This window comes from Schistocerca americana, chromosome 1, assembly GCF_021461395.2.
Source record: "Schistocerca americana isolate TAMUIC-IGC-003095 chromosome 1, iqSchAmer2.1, whole genome shotgun sequence".
Taxonomy (NCBI): Eukaryota; Metazoa; Arthropoda; class Insecta; order Orthoptera; family Acrididae; genus Schistocerca; species Schistocerca americana.
This window is the reverse complement of record NC_060119.1, coordinates 473104976-473124604: the sequence shown is the minus strand read 5'-3', so window position 1 is coordinate 473124604 and position 19629 is coordinate 473104976. Positions and strand designations below refer to the sequence as shown.

The window sequence follows — 19629 nt, the reverse complement described above, 5'->3', positions numbered from 1 at the left end:
GCAGGACAATAAACTTTTTGTAGATTTGGACTTTAATGGCAAGGTCATACCATTCCAGCTCGATACCGGAGCTGCAGTTTCATTGATCAATCACGACACGTACAAACAACTGGGCAAACCTCCGATGCGTGCCGCGAATGTTAAGTTAAATAGTTATTCACGTCAGAATATCCCTGTGTTCTGACAGTGCAGACTTCTTGCAACATATAAGGGACAAACAAAACTTGTGTCATTTTACGTTCTTCGTTCTTCTTCTGCAGTGAACTTGTTTGGTTTAGATTTATTTCAGTTGTTTAACATGTCTATAGTAAATCAGGTCCTATCAGTGAATCAGACTGTGCCTTCCGCCAGTGTTTCTCGGCTATGTGAAGAATTTGCAGACATTTTTGCACCGGGCCTTGGTTGCGCTAAGAATTATGAAGCTCATTTGGAACTGAAAGTAAACGCGCAACCGAAATTTTTCCGAGCGCGCAATGATCCCCACGCATTGCGTGATGCGGTCGCACGAACATTACACGATTTAGAATCACAAGGTGTGATTGAACGTGTGCAGCCTATTGTTTCCGACAATGGCCCACCATTCATGTCCGCAGAATTTCAGTCATTCTGTCAGGCCAATGGTATTCAACATCTGCCATCCGCGCCGTTTTCGCCTCAGTCAAACGGTGCCGCTGAACGATTGGTCCGGACTTTCAAGTCACAGATGTTGAAGTTGAAAGAGTCGCATTCTCGGGAGAACGCGTTGTTGCTCTTTTTGTCTTCGTATCGCTCTCAGCCCCGAGATGGTCGCTCGCCGGCTGAGTTGCTCCACGGTCGTCCTCATCGAACCTTGATGTCTTTGCTGCATCTGCCGCATCAGGATCCTGTGCAGCGGCAGACTCCTGCTTTTGCTCCAGGCGACGTTGTATTCTATCGCAACTATCGCGGTTCACGGCGTTGGCTCGCAGGGCGCATTCTTCGCTGCCTCGGCCACGCGATGTATTTGGTTTTGGGGGCCTCTGGTGAGGTGCGTCGGCATCTCAATCAGCTGCGCCTCTGTCGTCGCCTGGGTTCTGCCGCTCCCCGTCTGCTTTCAGCGACGGTGCCGTCCGGTCAGCGCCCTGGGGACCCATCTATTGGCTCGCCTCATCCCCAGGTGTTACCGGCGATGCCTTCCATTTTGCCCCATGGCGACACGCCGCTGCCGCCTCCGCCGCCGCCGCCTATCCTCCAGCCGGCGCCGCCCGCAGTGGATGCTTCGCTGCAGCCGCCAAGCGCCTCCCTGGGTCACGCGCCGCCGATCGCTTCCCGTGACCAGCTGTCCTCCGCCATGGAACTCTTGCCCGCTCCGGACCACATGACGTCATCGCGCGTCGGCTACCCCGATGCAATGGAGGTCGACCCTTCGGCCCCTCCTGTCTCTTTACGGGCGCATACACCTCATGTTGACGTGCAGCCTGGACTAGGTTTTCAGGCGTTTCCTAGCTCCCCTCGGAGCGAATGGCCGTGTACGGGTGGCACAGCCTTGCCTGTTGTTAGGCTCCCCACCTCATCGCATACGTCAACATGGGGTCCTCCCCACGGCGGGCGGAAGCCTTATAACACGACCGTTCGCCGATTTGCGGGGGAGGAATGTGGTGTCACCGCCAGACACCACACTTGCTAGGTGGTAGTTTTAAATCGGCCGCGGTCCATTAGTACATGTCGGACCCGCATGTCGCCACTGTGTGATCGCAGACCAAGCGCCACCACAAGGCAGGTCTCGAGATACGGACTAGCACTCGCCCCAGTTGTACGGACGACTTTGCTAGCGACTACATGGACGAAGCATTGCTCATTAGCCGAGCCAATAGTTAGAATAGCCTTCAGCTAAGTCAATGGCTACGGCCTAGCAAGGCGCCATTAGTAACATTGCATGTATCTAAAGAGTCTCACTTGTATCGCCACAATCTCCAGATGTACCAAAAGGATGGATTAAAGTTAAGTATTCCTGAAGCTACGTACTTTTCTTTATAGCATTCATTACGTATCCTGTTTCAGACCTCACGCCCATCTGCGTGAGCGTAGCGCGTGCCTTTCGGCTTCCTCTCATTGTGTCTAGGCTGTCTTGTCTAGACACAACAGGTTCAATGAACCCTCTGCCAGGCACTTAAATGTGATTTGCAGAGTATCCATGTAGATGTAGATGTCACTAACAACCACACCAGGCATTTAGCCATTATATCACTCAACAACACAGGCTGCCTAGAAACAGACACATGGTAGTGTCGAACATCTATGCAGGCATCACTGTAGGGCAGGCTGAAATGTAACTCATCAAAAAATACTGTACCCTTGAATGAATTTACATGTTCACTGAAGTCTGAGGTATTCATGGTTTCTGAACACTAAAAGTCAACACAACAGCATCTGTGCCAGTAATCCAGGTTGCAACAGGTGCTGTATAATCTAAACCACTGGACCAATTTCAACCAAACTTGAAACACACATTGCTCCCTGTCTGGAAAGGACCAGTGTGGGATAAGAACCACCTACAGGGGATAGGCAAAATAATGTGAATACTTGTACTTGGGAAAGGTTTATTAATAAGGGGCTGGGCCCCCATTTGCCTGTAATACAGCTGTGATTCTTCTTGGAATAGTGGCATATAATGATTGTATAGTCTCCAGTGGAATGTTATGCCACTTTTCGGTCAGAACCTCATCTAACTCCTATAGTGACAGGGGAGACAGAAATCTGCTCTGGAGTCTGCGCTCCAATGCCACTCATAAGAGTTCAATAATTTTCAAGTCCGGGGACTGTGCTGGCCAGGGAAGATGCTGCAGTTCAGTTGCATGCTCCTCATACCAAGAACAATTTGTCCTGGCTGTGTGAATGAGAGCATTATTGTCCCGAAATATGGCGTCATTGTTGGGGAACATCATCTGAATCATTTGGTGCACCTGATCACCTAAAATGTTCACATAACTGTTGGCTGTAATATGGCCTTTGAGAGTAATGATGGGACCAACAGAATATGACATAGCTGCCCACACCATCACACTTCCTCCTTCATGCTTAATGGTTGGAATCAAGCAAGCAGGACTGTAGGCTTCTTTTGGCATTCTCCAGACTTAAACCCAGCCTGATGTTGGAAATAACAAAAATGTTGATTCGTCGCACCATATGACGTGTTTCCACTGATCAGTCATCCAGGATTTATGCTCCTGACACCAAGTTTTACACTTCTTTATGTTGGTTGTTGTTGCTAATGGTTTCAGCATAGCAGCTTGTCCATGAATATTCACTTTATGGAGTTCTCGACAGACATTGTCGATAGATATGGGGTCTCGAAGGTGGCTATTGAACTCAGCAGTCACTTTAGCCTTCGTAGTTTTGTGATGTTTTGACATAATTTGTGTTAGAATACAATGATCTCTATCATTTAGTTCTGATTTGGGACCACTATTATGTTTACACGGTGATGTCTTTTCGAGTTTTGTGTAGTAAGCTGTCATGACTGTTGAAACAGTTGCTCTGGAAACATCCAATAAGTTGGCTGTCTCAGTTACTGATGCTCCAGCTAATCAGGCCACCACAATCTGCCCTCTTTGGAACTCTGTTAGGTCTTTCATTGTATGTCAACTTCAGCCTCTGATTGCAAATAGAAAGTGTGCACTACTTGTAAACAACCTGCACTGATGCCTAGTCCGTAATGGACATGCACAGTCCATTGCGACATGTGCCTTACTTGCATTGTTGACCGACAAACACAACCATCCCATTGCTACCACTGTTCACATTATTTTGCCTATCCCCCATATCTCTCACAGGAGTGGCACTGGGCATGAAAAAGGAGTATAGCTCATGACACACAGACTGTATTCTACATCTACATGACAACCTCACAATTCATACTTAAGTACCAGGCAGACAGTTAATTAGATCACTTTCACTATATTTCTCTACCGTTCCAATCTTGAACAGCATATTGGAAAAATGAACTCTTAAATTTCCCGTGCAAACTCTTACTTCTATTATTTTATTACAATGATCATTTCTCCCTAGGTCAGTGGGTAATATTTTTGTATTTGGAGTAGGACAGTGGAGATTGAAATTTGGTGAAAAGACCTCACTGATATGAAAAATGCCTTTGTTAATGATTCCCACACAAACTCACGTATCATATCTGGGACACACTCTATCCAATTTTGAGACAATACAAAATGATTGCCCTTCTTTCAGCTTTATTAGCATCATCAGTCAATCCTAACAATATTCATGCACTTTATACATAATTTCAAACCTTTATTAAAAAAATTTTCGCTCCCCCCCCCCCCCCCCCCCCACCCAAAAAACAATGATGAAAGGGAAAAAGATCATGACCTATAAATTTATTAGTTCTTTACTACTAACTCTATTCACCAGATGGACAGAGAGAGGGGGGATGGACCAGACAGACAGAGAGGGTGGTGGGGGGGGATAGACCATATTGACAGAGAGTTGGCAGGGAGGAGTAGCAGATGGTCACAGAGAGGAGGAGGAGTAGGATGGAGAATGGGGGCTGGAGGAGACATGACAGAGAGAGGGTGCTGAAGTGGATGAGGGGGTGGAGAGGGGGGGGGGTGAGAGAGAGGTGGGGAGGGGGGAGAGGGGGGAGGGGGGAGAGGGGGAGTGGACTAAGAGGTACAGGAGGAGATGCACTAAGGGGGATGGAGGAGAAGAACAGATGGGGAAGGAACAGATGGACAGAGAGAGGGGAATGGAGCAGAAGGACAAAGAGAGGGAGGAGGAGTAGCAGACGGTCACAGAGAGGAGCAGGAGAAGATGAACAGAGAGTGGGAGCTAGAGGAGATGGACAGTGAGATGGTGGAGAAGTAGATAGGCAGAGATGGGGAGGAGGAAATGGACGGACAGGGGGAAGAATGAGATTGGCAGTAAGAGAGGAAAGGAGCAGATGGAGTAACAGAACTGGAATAAATACATACCCAGGCAACTCTGCATACTCAGGTAATTGTTAATACAAACTGGTTCCCACCTTTGCAAAGATTGAACACGATTGTATGGTCCATTCTGGTCATGAAGACAATATGCCACTTATCATATCCTATGAACACAAAAGCTGGCTTATTTTTTCACAAAGGTACTTTACTGTCCATTCAGTGGATTATAGTGAAATGGTTCTCTCTCTCTCTCTCTCTCTCTCTCTCTCTCTCTCTCTGTGTGTGTGTGTGGGGGGGGGGGGGGGGGAGGGGGGGCACAGATGCGTGTCAGTACTCTTGTGTGTGTGTTTAATCTATTAGGAACATGATACACGTAAAACACCATACAAACAAGATCTTTCTACATCTGCGTCAGGGCCTCCAAATAAAATAAAAATTATTTTTATCAAACATGGTAGAAAGCATCCAACTAAAAAAATTGCAATTTTTAGAAAGTAAATCCTATTACCTCTGCTCCTTGGTTTGGGTGAAATTCTCAGGTTCAGTTTCTTTTATACCATGTAGTTTGGCACTGTCTTCCCGCTCTCTTGTAATTTCAGTGATGATTTGGTCAACATAGGACTTCAAAGGGGCTTCTAATTCAGTTTGTATTTCATATAATCTTGTAAGTGAAAGCGGTGCTTCCAATAACATTAAGGAATCTCTTTCCCAGGCAATCTACAAGAAACAGTACAGTTATTTCCTATTGCAGATAACATGAGTGAAACAGTACTCTACAGAAAAAAAGAAAGTTTACCTTCACCAACTGTAGCATCAATTTCAACACTTTTTCTTTTTCAACACACGGTTTTAAGTAAAACCAGTTCAAGAGTTTAAAGAACAACTCTTTTCTCATTCCCAGATCATCATCATTTATTAAACCATGTTCCAGTTTTGAAATTAAGCTATTCAAAGCTCGGACCCTGATTTCTTCCAACCCATGTCCTGTAAACGTAGAAAAACATAAAGAAAAGCGAATCACAATCGCTACACGATCCCTATCATTTTCATTTTTGTGTCTGAAATATTGTTAACAGTGAGGCAATTAGATGTGGAAGTTAAGGTCAGTACAGCCAATGATGTGGTGCAAATTACTGCTACAGAACCTAGTAGAGGATTCCACAAACTTAAAATTAAAGTTGTTTGTCATTGTCAGATTTAGATTTGAAACAACATGCCCCATATGGCAATAGTTATGCATAGAATACTTTCCCTCTGTTCTGCTTTTGTAAAAGTAGTAAATAATTTGTTGGAATTTATGCTGTGAATAATTTATCTGCATTCATCTCCTCAAAACATACATATATAACATTTGGTGCATAGCTGTCATGTTCCATAGCCTGCTTAAATTAAAATGCATAATCCACATTTCACAAGGAGTGTGGAAGATCATAATTCTCATTGTGGCATGTGTAAGGATAACACTACTGATATCCCACATCTTTTTAAGTGCCACAACATACCTCCCCCTAACAGCGAGCGCGCTTACTCATTCACTGACACACACACACACACACACACACACACACACACACACACAAGCCTTTGTCACTGGCTACTGAATACAGACTGCAGACAGCAAATGTGCCTAATGAGAGAAACAATCTGTGGATGGTAGAGGAAAGGAGGAGGCCAATACGGGTAGGGGGAGGGACAGACAGGCAGTTTGCAGGGAGGGGGTGGACAAAGAGAGAAGTAGAGAAAGGGAAAAAAGACTAGTGGGTGCTTTGGGGAAGTAGAAGGCTGTGTTGTGTTTGAATGGGAGCATGGAAGATGATAGGCAGATGGACGACAGGGACTAGTGAAGAGGGGTGCTACAGAAATGTAGGATATTTTGCAGGGAGACTTCCCAATTCAGAAAAACTGGTGTTGGTATGAAGGACCCACATGATGCAGGCTATGAAGCAGTCACTGCAGTGAAGTGCACTGCGTTAGGTGGCATGTTCATCAACTGGGTGGTACTGCTGTATCTTGGTCACAGTTTGTCACTGATCGTTCACGCAGAAAGACAGCTGGTTAGTTGTCATGCCCGCATAGGAAGCAGTATAGTGGTTGCAGCTTACTTTGTAGCTCACATGACTGCTTGCACAGGGAGTTCTGTGTTTGATGGAATAGGAGATGCCTGTGGCAGGACTGGAATAACTGGTAGTGGGAGGATTTATGGGACAGGTCATGCCTCTAGGTCTATTGCAGGGATATGGCAGCAGGGCTGGATTAGAAATGGACAAGAACATTGCACAGGTTCGGTGGATGGTGGAATACCACTGTGAGAGGAGTGAGAGGGATGGTGGGTAGGACATTCCTCACTTTAGGGTACGATGAGAGGTAGTCAAAGCCCTGGCGGAGAATGTGATTCGCTTGTTCCAGTCATGGGTGGTACGGAGGGTAGTGCTCCTTTGTGGCTGGACAGTCTGTATGTGGTAGGTGGTAGGTGACTGGAGAGACAAGGTATGGGAGGTCTGTTTCTGTAAAAGACTGCAAGGGAAATTTCGATCTGTGAAGGCCTCTGTGAGACTCCTGGTATATCTGGAGAGGGACTGCTTGTCACTATAGATGTGATGACCATGGGTGGCTAGGCTGTGTGGGAGGGACTTCTTGGTACGGAATGGGAATATGGTAGACCTTCGATCCAGATCACAAATATGGCATCAATGAATCTGAGTTAGGTGGGGGGTCTGGGATTCTGGGTGGTTAGGGAGGAATTCTCTAGACAACCCATGAATAGGTTGGCATAGGATGGTGTTATGCTTGTGTCCATTGCTGTATCACGAATTTGTCTGTATGCGATGCATTCAAAGGAATTGTGGGTAAGGATACAGAGGGTCATGGTGACCAGGAAGAAGCCTGAAGGTATAGAGTCAGTTGGGTTATGGAAAAGGTAGTGTTCAATAGTGGCAAGGCCATAGGCTTTTGGGGTGTTAGTGCAAAAGAAGATGGCATCAATAGTGACTAGCAAGGCACTGTGTGGTAATGGAATGGAAAGGGACTGACATAACTGAAAGCTATAGAGAAAATTCCAGTCTGCTTCTACATACGTTCGTCAATCATACTGTACCATCAGTGGTGACTTTAGTCATCCAACAGTCAATTAGGAAAACTAGTTTTGTTAGTGGTGGGCATGACATGACATGACATTACTAAATGCCTTCTCTGTACCCTATGTGGAAAAGATAGTTCGGAACATCATTCATGATGGAAATATGTTGGCCCTAATGACAACAACAAGACCCTACCTCTTTGATGACAACAATTAAAACAAGAAGAAATACATTTATGTTCAGTAAACCAGATTTTTAAAAAAGCAATAGTGCCATATCTCAATGAGGAACTTGAAACAGGGCAGCAAAGTAGCTTTTGTTTAAAAGAATAATTGACCATGCACTGGATACATACATGTCCACTAAAAGAGTTCATAATGGAAGGGATCGTCCATGGCATACAATCACTGTAAAGAAACTTCTAAAGAAACAGAGGCTACTCCATAAAAGGTGTGAAACAAAGCATAGGACTATAGGTAGAGAAATGTTGAATGAAAAGTGTTTGGCTTTGAAGAGAGCAGTGTACGAAGCCTTCAATGACTACAGTAGCAGAACATTATCAAATGATCTTTCATGAAACCCAAAGAAAACGTGGTTGTTTGTAATGGCTGTTAGGGGCTGTAATCCAGCCACTTGCGAAGAGAGAAGAGCTGAACCTGAAGTTAGCAAACCGAAAGCTGAAATGCTTAACTCCATTTTCAAATGTTCCTTTACAAAGGAAACCCCAAGAAAATTGCACCAATGTACTCCTGCAGTATTAATGAGTCATAGTTGAAATCAGTCAACTCATACAAATACCTGGGTGTAACACTGTGTACAGATTATGGACAACAAGAGTTTCAGTGTGATAGATGGGATGCAGAAATTTGAGACTGCAGAGCAGGAGAATTTTACGGGTGGAGAGGTGGTCCTGAAGGATGTTTGGGTGTTATTTTCATGGTTTTTTGGCTACAGATTAGCTGTATATGAACAGATAGACGTCACTATGAAAGGAAGGATTCCGGCCGAAGATGAGTAATCTGATGTTCATGCCGTTTGGGGGTATTCCACAAGCTAGGCAACAATGCAGGAACACTATGTGGGACTGAGTTCTGACTTGGATAGGGAAATTTTTCTGTACTGGCTCAGATATAAGGAGCAAGGATCCATAGTAGTGTGTGTGTGTGTGTGTGTGTGTGTGTGTGTGTGTGTGTGTGTAAACACGAGAGGGGGGCAACACGGATGAAGTAAGGGAAAAAGGTGAAAACTTAGGATGTAGAGTAAATAGTGAAAAATAAATAAAAAAAACTGAAATTGAGAATAAAACGCCAGCAGATCAAAGAGGAAAATAATTAAAAAGACAATACTGTGTGATGCAGGTTGGTGTGTGATATGTGTGAAGAGAGGGGACAGCAAATGTAAAGGGATTAGGTGAGGTTAGTATGTGTGGGAGGTGGTTGGTAAAGTCAAAGTTCAACAAGTTTGTGTGGCATAGGAAGTTACAGAAAATAACAATCAAAAATACGTGAGAGTGAGGGAGGAAGCGTCTTCAAATTGAAAGTCTAGGATTATTTATATCGGTGGGAATAATGTGGGAGGAGGAGGGAGGATACTAGTGTTTAATGTCCCGTTGACAACGAGGTCATTAGAGACGGAGCGCAAGCTCGGGTGAGGGAAGGATGGGGAAGGAAATCAGCCGTGCCCTTTCAAAGGAACCATCCCGGCATTTGCCTGAAGCGATTTAGGTAAATCACGGAAAACCTAAATCAGGATGGCCGGAGACGGGATTGAACCGTCGTCCTCCCGAATGCGAATAATGTGGGACATGATAAGTTGCACCAAAAATCACAGGTCACATAAATGTGTGTTGTGAGCAGACGAGACAGCTGATAGGCAGCAGTGTGCCTCATAAGTCAGAAGCATGTGTAGTTCGGAAGGCAGCAGGTAAGTCAAAAGAAAAAAGAGAAACAAAATGGTGGACACTGAGTAAAGCGTTCGAGAATAGTAACAACGGAAAATGGCACTAGGCTGTGGGAGGGAAGAAAAGCACTTAGGCCGAACCAGACAATGGAAAATCCAGGATGGAATAACAAAAATATTATGAAAAGGATAGATTGTTGCTCACCACAGAAATGAGATGTTGAGTCACAGACAGTCACATCTATGGCCAAAAGCTCTCCTCCTGAAATAGAAAAACCACATGCACTCACACAAGCACAACAATATCATACAGACATCTGTCTCTGGTCGCTGTGGCCAGACTCAGAGAGAGAGATAGTTGTTGTGTGTGTTGTCTACTTCAAAAGAATATCTTTTGGCCAAAAGCTAAGATGTATAGCTGTTTTTTGCTGTGCCTGTCTGTGACTCAATGTCTCCTCAATAATGATATTGCAGTGCCTGTGTTATTCTGAATTACGAGGCAATGTTCCTTCAGACACAAATATCTGTCTGAAGGAAGACTGCATTGTAAATCAGAATATTTTGTTGAAAGTCGCTTGCCCGATGTCGGTGGATAAATACTGTATGTACAATGTCACCATTCGACTACACAGCTGATGGTTGTCCACATTCATAACTGTGAATAAATTTCATTTATCTCCTTTATAAGGTGAATAGCAATCTATACTTTCATAAAACTGAAAAGAAGGTGTACAGATTGACGAAAAATTGAGTTTTATTTGATGTCATGATCTACATTAGTGTGAAAACATCAGTCTCTTAAAAAATTTTTATTGTTTTTTTTTTTTTTATAAATTTATGTATCACATACAACACATTGTACTGAAAGTGGAAAATCGGGGAATGAATATATGTGGCTCCATAATTCATAATAGTCATTTATTTGACAAGGTGTACAATATCAAAGGGTAGATATTTAAGAAATACATTATTTTAACATACATTGATTTTTCAATGAGTTGTCCCTACGAAAATCCCAAAAACAATTTCTTCCTTCCATGAAGCACAACAGAATCTTGCACTCTTTGCAGAAAACTCGTGTTCATACACTCTTACACCCACACTTGCTACAGCGATGAGCATTTTCATCGTTTGCAACCTCTGGCATGTGAATAGCTCTTTTGTTTAGCATTACTTGTAATTGGTGATGAAACACTTTTTTTCTTTTCAAGGCCCTAGAAACAGTATCCATTGCTTTATCTTCATCTGCAGATTTGTCGTTAATATCAAATGTATCATTTCCTGAATGAAGCAGCCATTGTAATACTCCAATTTTAAATTGTAGATAGTTGATTATATTTTCCTTCGGTGCGTTATGGTCTCTCCTGTGGTCTATCCATGCTGCAGTACAAGCAAAATCAAAGAGATGCAGTATCATCCACACTGTCCACTTTCTTGTTCTTGCACTTCGTCTGTACACAGCAATGATGCAATCCAGTAAGTCTAACCCACCCATATTTTAAATATATTTTTCAACAGCAACAGCCTGCTGATATTGACATATTTTTTGTCTTGCTTTGACCAAAGCCTGCACTTCTCTAGAAGCAATTTTCCTACTGCAGATGAGGCAACAACAGATTTGTTGTCATACCATTTAATAATGAAAATTGTCCATCACCGCAAACAGGCTGCTCAACTGAGCCCCAACATGCCTTTTTCTTTTCTGAATCTGATTGTAGATGGCTCCCACTTGGAATTTTACAGGACTATTGTTCCTGTACCCTACCAGCCTCTGTCTGAGCAGAGACAGTCTAGAAGCTCAACTGATGTGAAGAATCGGTCCATATAACTTACAGACCCTGCAGGTAGCAACGTTGACAGTGTCATTACTACTTTTCCACCAATGTCCAAGTGATCACAGCCCCCTGATACAGTGTCACCTTTCCCATCATACATGAAGAAGGCAACTGGCAACCCATCTGGAGATGTGCAAACGAAGTTTTCAATGCTGCACTGATTGAGCTTTCCAAGAATGTATTGCTGCACCTTTGTCTTGCCCCACAAAGCAATTATCTGTTCAATGATTGACACCTTCTGTCTTGTAGGGTTTAGTAAACAGCCTGCTCTAATGGTGTTAAGGACAATTTTCCCGTATTTATCTTTCAATCTCACATCACCATTCACATCACTGTCTATAAACAGTTTCTACATCTACATCTACATCTACATCGATACTCCGCAAGCCACCCAACGGTGTGTGGCGGAGGGCACTTTACGTGCCACTGTCATTACCTCCCTTTCCTGTTCCAGTCGCGTATGGTTCGCGGGAAGAACGACTGTCTGAAAGCCTCCGTGCGCGCTCTAATCTCTCTAATTTTACATTCGTGATCTCCTCGGGAAGTATAAGTAGGGGGAAGCAATATATTCGATACCTAATCCAGAAACGCACCCTCTCGAAACCTGGCGAGCAAGCTACACCGCGATGCAGAGCGCCTCTCTTGCAGAGTCTGCCACTTGAGTTTATTAAACATCTCCGTAACGCTATCACGGTTACCAAATAACCCTGTGACGAAACGCGCCGCTCTTCTTTGGATCTTCTCTATCTCCTCCGTCAACCCGACCTGGTACGGATCCCACACTGATGAGCAATACTCAAGTATAGGTCGAACGAGTGTTTTGTAAGCCACCTCCTTTGTTGATGGACTACATTTTCTAAGCACTCTCCCAATGAATCTCAACCTGGTACCCACCTTACCAACAATTAGTTTTATATGATCATTCCACTTCAAATCGTTCCGTACGCATACTCCCAGATATTTTACAGAAGTAACTGCTACCAGTGTTTGTTCCGCTATCATATAATCATACAATAAAGGATCCTTCTTTCTATGTATTCGCAATACATTACATTTGTCTATGTTAAGGGTCAGTTGCCACTCCCTGCACCAAGTGCCTATCCGCTGCAGATCTTCCTGTATTTCGCTACAATTTTCTAATGCAGCAACTTCTCTGTATACTACAGCATCATCCGCGAAAAGCCGCATGGACTTTTGATTGCAAAATACCTCTCCCTTGACATTTTTCCTGTTACTTCAGTCACACTTGTTCCAAAAGCCCAATACATATGTGATTTGGGCTATTCAAGAGATGACATCTTTATTGAGATACCAAAACATTTAATTTCTTGAAGAGTTGTATTCACTGATTTCCCAGTATGTGCAAAAGATGACTAATTCCTTCACAAAGACAGCAGCTGAAAAACATCATAAGGAATGCATTTAAGAGAATAATCTCTTGTGTCACAGACTTTCCTCAGCCAAACAGTTACTTCAAATGCTGATGCATGTGGTAATGGCTCAAACACATCTGTATGGCACCAGGAGGGTGTGGGAGCGGGGGTGGGGGGGGGGGGGGTGCCACTTCTTTCTTTCTGTCTACCACAATTTTCAGTCACAGTATATGAAGCACCATCACATGAATGACCATCACTTTCCAATTCTGGTACTAAAACTATATCTGGATTGTATTCTTCATCACTGGATATGCCTTTGATTTCTGGGATGTCTCCATCGAACTCTAGAGGTCTCTCCAACTCTTCAAGGATCTGTGCACCTGACATTAAAGAAGAAAAAAAAGTTTCATTATTTTAAACAAAACAGAAATCTACAATTATAATTATTACATCAAAAGATAAATATTACATGTATAAAATAAGACTAAAGATACTGACTGACCGTCACTGAATAATTTTTGGGAAATATATTCTGATGTACACAGTAATACCTCTTTAGTTCCGTTGCGTCCGATCTGACATGTGTACAAATTCTTTTGTGAAAAAAAAATGGAAATGAAGTCCCATGCTTCTTTACAGAGCGTAGGGGAATGATGCAGGAGACCCGCACCGCCTTACTAGGCAAGGTCCTAATGGAGGTGGTTTGCCGTTGCCTTCCTCCGACCGTAATGAGGATGAATGATGATGATGAAGACGACACAACAACACCCAGTCATCTCGAGGCAGGAAAAATCCGTGACCCCGCCGGGAATCGAACCCGGAACCCCGTGCTCGGGAAGCGAGAACGCTACCGCGAGACCACGAGGGGCGGACAAATTCTTTTGTATCACAGTACAAAATATTATTTTGCAGTATTAAAGTGGTCACATATTAACTAGGAATATTTGTCACATATCTTATGCCCATTAGGTGTAAAGCACAATGTAAATAAATGTATGTAAATAGATACTTACAAACATCTGAACATCATTTTGTCTGCCGTTTGTTGCATTAGATTTGTCTGTTTACAGGGCAGATCGCCGAGACTCACAGGAATCCATGTAGACATCTAGCAGACACCTGGAAAACTACTTACAGGTGTCTCTCTGGTGTTACATCGGAACTGTTTCTATACAGTGTATTAATTTGGTGTGTTGTGTGCAACACGTGAGATGTGAGGAGGTTAAAACTTTGCCCAACAGTTGGAAGCATGCACTAATCACAACCATCTACAAGATTTTTTGTAGAATCTTAGAACATATTTTAAGATCAAAATAATGAAGTATTCTTCCATACAAACTAGCATAGATTACAAAATTATTTGTCATGTGAAATCCAACTCACGTATCAACTCTTATTAATAAAACTATTATCATTTGAGGAACTAAACAAAATTAGTGACTGGACAGAGCATTTCTTGGGAGGGAAGAGGCATTATGGTATCCTCTATGGACATTCTTCCATATATGTAAAAGTAATCTGAGGCATCCTTTAGAAAAGTATACTGTGACCCTTGGTGTTCATTATACAATGACACACCAAATAGACTGGTATAGCCATGTGTACTGAAATACAGAGGCAGAATATAGCACTGCATTCGGCAATGCCTACATAAGACAACAAGTGTCTGGTGCAGTTGTTAGGTCAGTTACTGTTGCTACAATGGTAGGTTATCAAGATTTAAGTGAGTTTGAATGTGGAGTTATAGTTGGCGCACATGCGATGGTACACAGCATCTCCGAAGTAGGGATAAAGAGGGAATTTTCCTGTACAACCATTTCACAAGTGTACCACGAATGTCAGGAATCTACTAAAACATCAAATCTCCGACACTGCTGAGGATGGAAAAAGATCCTGCAACATGGGACAAACAACAATTCAGTGTGACAGAAGTGCAACCTTTCCATAAACTGCTGCAGAGTTCAGTGCTGGGCCATCAACAAGTGACAGTGTGTGAACCATTCAACGAAACATCATCGATATGGCCTTTTGGAGCCAAAGGTCCATGTGTGAACCCTTGACGACTCCACGACACAAAGCTTTACGCCTCACCTGGGACCATCAACACCGACATTGGACTGTTGTGGAAATATGTTGCCTGGTCTGACGAGCCTCGTTTCAAATTGTGTTAAGCAGGTGGACGTGTACAGGTATCGAGACAAGCTCATGAATCCATGGACCCTGCATATCAGTAGGAGACTGATCAAGCTGGTAGAGGCTCTGTAATTGTGTGGGTCAAGTGCAGTTCGAGTCCCCGGTATGTCTAGATATGACTCTGACAAGTGACATGTACATAAGCATCCTGTCTGATCACTTGCATCCATTCATGTCCATTGTGTATTCCGACGGACTTGGGCAATTCCAGCAGGACAATGCAACACTCCATACATCCAGAATTGCTACAGAATGCCTCCAGGAACACTCATCTGAGTTTAAACACTTCCACTGGCCACCAAACTCCTCAGACATGAACATTATTGAACATATCTGGGATGCTGTGCAACCCCCCCCCCCCCTTGTACTTTTACAGATTTATGGACAGCCATGCACAATTCATGGTGTCAATTCCCTCCAGCACTACTTCAGACATTAGTCGAGCCCATGCCACGTCATGCTGCATCACTTTTGCGTGCTTGTGGAGGCGCTACACGATATTAGGCAGGTATACCAGTTTCTTCGGCTTTTTAGTGTGTAGTGAATGGCCTGGCAGACAATATTAATAGCACGATTCTTCAGTTTCTCCCGGCGTATTTCTTGCTCGAACAGTCCACGGGTGTACTGCTGGTCCATAGTGTCCAACGGGCATGATATTTCGATGATCAGACATGTCGCCATCGTCAGGTGCGCTGACGAACTGAGTTCCTGAGGGCGGGCGGCCGCCTTAAATCCCCTCCCCCTGCGAGGCGTACTCTCCACGGGCCACATGTTGACGGTTGCTGAGATGCTGGTGTTGGCGTCTGTGGTGGCATTGGTGTAATTACCTCATCTGCCCTGGTCGCCTGTTCATTTTCTTTACTGAGCGTCTTTTTAATTTGACTCAATGCTGGTTCCCATGCCTTGTTGAGGTTATAGCCACAATCTCGATTGATGAGTCCATCCCTGGTTCGAATTTCGACTTATATGGATATGAGTTCTCCTCCTCTGACTCAAGTGTCACGGAGGCTGGTGAGTTATAACAAACAACATATTCCCTTTCTTGGGCAGTTTTATGTGCCTCTTACATGGTTGTGGTTCATACATTAACATTCCTTGTTGTGGACAATGCTTATGCTGAAAATCTGTTTGGTTTGTACACTTTTTAAACTCATTGGATTCTCCATTGATGATGAAGTGCATTTGGTTTCTGATCATGTTCCATGTCAACAGTTAAATGGCCTCTGCCAAATTTTCCTCCCAAATGGCTTCTGCCAAATTTTCCTCCCTGTTTTCTCCAGGACTCAGTTGTGCAACAGAATTTCAGGCTCATATTACAGAAACAGTCTGCTTGCCTCCATTTTTTTGAGCTCACCTGCTACCATAACTTTATGGGAACAAGTAAAAGCAGAATTAGACTGTGTTTGATCCCTTGATATTATTCAACCGATTTCTTTCAGTTAATAGCCAGTGATATAAAAAAAACCTACCAGTAAATTACACTTCTGCAGCAATTTTTAAAAATCTGTTAATGCACAATCAGTCACTGATACCCCATCCTTTGCCGTGCCCTGACGAGCCAACATTTTTAAAATATTGATTTGGCAGAGGCATACTTACACAACTGCTGCTCGTTGAGGAGTTTAAATGCCATCTAGTTATCAACACCAATTAGGACTTTATTAATACCAGCATTAGCCTTTTGGTGTGGCAAGTGCACCAGCTGTTTTTAGAGCAACTTCTTGCATCACTTCCAAGCTGCATCAACTATGTAGATGAGATAGTAGTGTCGGGTGCTGCTACAGAAGAAATTTTGCAGAACCTTCGTGCTCTATTTTCTGTTTTACAGTCTGCGGAGTTAAAAGTGCAATTTAGACAAGACAGTTTCTCAACACTCCATTATTTATTTGGTTTTTGAAGTGTTGGGTGCTGGCATTAAACCATTATGCCAGCATATTGGTGCTATTGCCATCTTGCCACACCCCCATGTCCATCAAGGACTTCAGGCATTTTTAGGAAAAATTGCATACTATCACAAATTTGTATCATATGCTGCTACTGTGACAAAGCCACTTCGTGGATTATTACGTAAAAGCGTTCTTTTCCACTGGTCCCCAGCTTATGACCAGACATTAAAGTTGTTGAAATCTAAACTGCAGTCGGTCCCTTGGTTGATCACTTTTTAGCCAAGCCAGTATCTTATGCTACCAATGGATGCATCTCAGTTTAGCCTTGATGCCATTCTTGCTCGTAAATATGCGGATGGTTCTGAACACCCTATTGCATATGCCTCTAAATCCTTAAATTCAGCGCAACAGTGTTATTCTCAGATAGGAAAGAAGCTTTGTCGATCATGTATGTTCTAAAAAAATGTCACGTTTTTTAATGTATGATTATAAGTTTCACCTCATCACAGATCACAAACCACTAGTGTGTCTTTTTAACCCTTTGGCCTCCTTGCTGCATCTCTCAATGATGCACATCGCTCACAGCAGTGGGCTCCTTTCTTGTCACGATACAATTATGAGATATGTTTTTGACCTACAGTGCAACATGCAAATGCTGACACTTTATCACATTTGCTGATTGGTTGTAATCCAAAGTTTGGTAAAGAGGAATTACTGTTTTTATTTAGACGTGGAAGCTCAAAATGTGTTTGATGGCTTTGGTATTACTAGCACAAAAATTGCACCTGCTGTAGCAGCGAGTCCTGTTTTAAATAAAGTTATTTCTTTTGTGCAACACAGCTGGCCAGACAAACCTCTGAGCCATGCTTCTGATCCTTTGAGAAATTATTTTACATTACAAAACTGCCTTTCTGCAGCATCGCAGGAGAGCTTCTGTGAAGTTTGGAATTTAGGAGATGAGGTACTGGCGGAAGTAAAGCTGTGAGGACGGGGTGTGAGTTGTGCTTGGGTACCTCATATGGTAAAGCACTTGCCACGAAAGGCAAAGGTCCCGAGTTTGAGTCTCAGTCCGGCACACAGTTTTAATCTGCCAGGAAGTTTCATATCAGCACACACACTACTGCAGAGTGAAAATTTCATTCTGGAAACCGTCTTTCTGTTTGGGACAGGGTGCTACGGTTTGCTACAGAGGACTCTGCTCACCTGGTTTGGTCCCATCTGCCCTTTGACAGAGAATTGTGGCACATACAAAAGCGTTAGCATACAGACTTGTTTTTTGGCTAAGCATTGATGGAGGAATAGTGCAAGTTGTTGCAGCCTGCCCAAAGTGTGCCATGCATCGAGTGGCTCCATATGCTTCTTAGTCACCGTGGCCAGATCCACAGCAGTCTTGGGAATGAATTCATGTAGATTTCTACTGGCATTTTGTAATCGATGCTTATTGTAAGTTTCCGTTTGTGGAGCATTGTCTGTCGGCTTCTGCAGTGGCAACAGTTTCACTTTGTCAAAATTTGTGCAATGGAAGGCCTTCATATACATTAGTTACTGACAACAGTCCCCAGCTTATATCTCAGGGATTTCAAGATTTTTGTAAATAAAGTGGTGTTTGCCATGTAATGCTTCCTTCTTTCCACCCTCACTTGAATGGGGAAGCAGAATGGCTGGTATGACATTTAAGACCCAGAAGAAAAAATATGTTTTGGATGTGTCACCAGAAGCAGCTCTTGACTGGTTCCTCAGTTCTTATAGGTTGTTGATAGAAATAATCTAGTGGAGTTGGTACATGGACGTCAGCCCCAGACTCTGCTCCATCTCCTTCGGCCAATACTTAGCCATCTGCCAGCACCAGTGCAGCAATGCTTTCGGTCTGGCATGGTGCTGCAGTAATCAAGTGTACCTTGCTGCCTTCTACATCATGGCTGTGCCCTCGCCTTCCCTGCCACCACTGCCGATGTTTTCACAACTGTCTCCACTGTTGTGGATGCCCCTTTTAGCTGCTAGGAACTAGGGTGGGACTTCATCCCCCAAACTGTTGCAGATGACGCCTCTGCTGCTGCAATCTCCTACCCTGGGGTTGCACTCAAGACACAGAAATGGACATTGTGCCACCGTCATCTGTCCTACCATATTGCCTCTCACAGGAGGATGTGCTCTGCACCTGTCTGTGCTTGCGTCACTTCTGTCCCTACACACTACTGGCAGCGCGTCACATGACTCAACAACCTACATTGACCACAGGAGAATTGGACATGAGCACAGTGCTCACTTTTTCACAAGGGAAGAGGAGTGCTGTAACTACCAATTTTGTGTGGACCACTTCACAGTTCACACATGAAGTTTGTGCTTGATTCGGCCACTAGAGGCCACCCAACCTGATAATACGACAGCAGTTGCTTATATAGCAAGCTGGCGGTGCCCCCATTTGGAACTAACGAATTTGTAGGCCAGAGCACAAGGCTCCA

At 43.6% G+C, this 19629-nt stretch overlaps 1 protein-coding gene across 1 annotated transcript in view; it reads right to left on the bottom strand.

Annotated features, from left to right (window-relative positions):
• Positions 1-19629, bottom strand: part of LOC124603708 (rotatin) — a 417493-nt gene that overhangs the window by 362192 nt on the left and 35672 nt on the right. Inside the window, exons 2-3 of the mRNA XM_047136418.1 lie at positions 5698-5885; positions 5410-5618 (exon numbers count right to left, since the gene is read on the bottom strand). Coding sequence (XP_046992374.1) covers positions 5410-5618; positions 5698-5885 — 397 coding nt within the window. The remainder of the gene's footprint in view (positions 1-5409; positions 5619-5697; positions 5886-19629) is intronic.